Genomic DNA, 639 nt, shown 5'->3' with positions numbered 1-639 from the left:
ATATATATATATATATATATATATATATTTTAAATGTTTTGAGTCTGAGACAATTCTTATGAAGTAGACGATCTTGTAATTATAGGATGCAGAAACCAGTGATATGGGTCAGACTGATCGCGTAGTTATGATTGGTACTGCCAGCAAAGGTATAATTGATCGGCAGCATCAGCACAATGCCCAGGTATGTTTCTGAAATCCTTATAAACGTATTGCATATGTTCATCTGATGTACCAATGGATTGAGTATAACTGTTTGTCGATTGATATGAACCTTAGTTATCGCATGCATTTACATAAATTATATATTCGCAGCACTGAATGATCTGGAAAATTACTTCAACTTTCATGGAATTTGAACTCTGCATTTCTTGTTTTTGCAGGTGTACCGACAACTGTACGCACCCAATCCATTTGCTAGTGAAACAGATGAAGATATTCAGAAGTATATGAAGGAAGTTGAGGCAAAAACTCCAAGACCAAGTTCTGCTGCCGATAGTACTGAACATACGACATCCAGCCCACCGTTATACGAAAACGACAGTCCCTCCCTCGGTAGGCTTTATATTACTGTTATCCCCGACATATGTTTTATCTGTTTAAAACCTGTGTGCGTAATCTATTCAAAAAAAAAAGTTT

The 639-nt window shown here is 36.2% G+C and overlaps 1 protein-coding gene across 1 annotated transcript; it reads left to right on the top strand.

The window, feature by feature from the left end:
* Positions 1–103: 103 nt before the first annotated feature.
* LOAG_16242 (hypothetical protein) lies at positions 104–555 on the top strand (the record flags this gene model as incomplete). Its single annotated transcript, XM_003151729.1, has 2 exons — positions 104–184; positions 384–555. Coding segments are annotated over 2 exons (252 nt in total), but the record flags the coding sequence as incomplete, so codon positions are not given.
* Positions 556–639: the final 84 nt, after the last annotated feature.

Source organism: Loa loa, assembly GCF_000183805.2.
Source record: "Loa loa unplaced genomic scaffold supercont3.5036, whole genome shotgun sequence".
Taxonomy (NCBI): domain Eukaryota; kingdom Metazoa; phylum Nematoda; class Chromadorea; order Rhabditida; family Onchocercidae; genus Loa; species Loa loa.
Note: the sequence above shows the minus strand (reverse complement) of the source record. Positions and strands in the feature narration are given on the sequence as shown.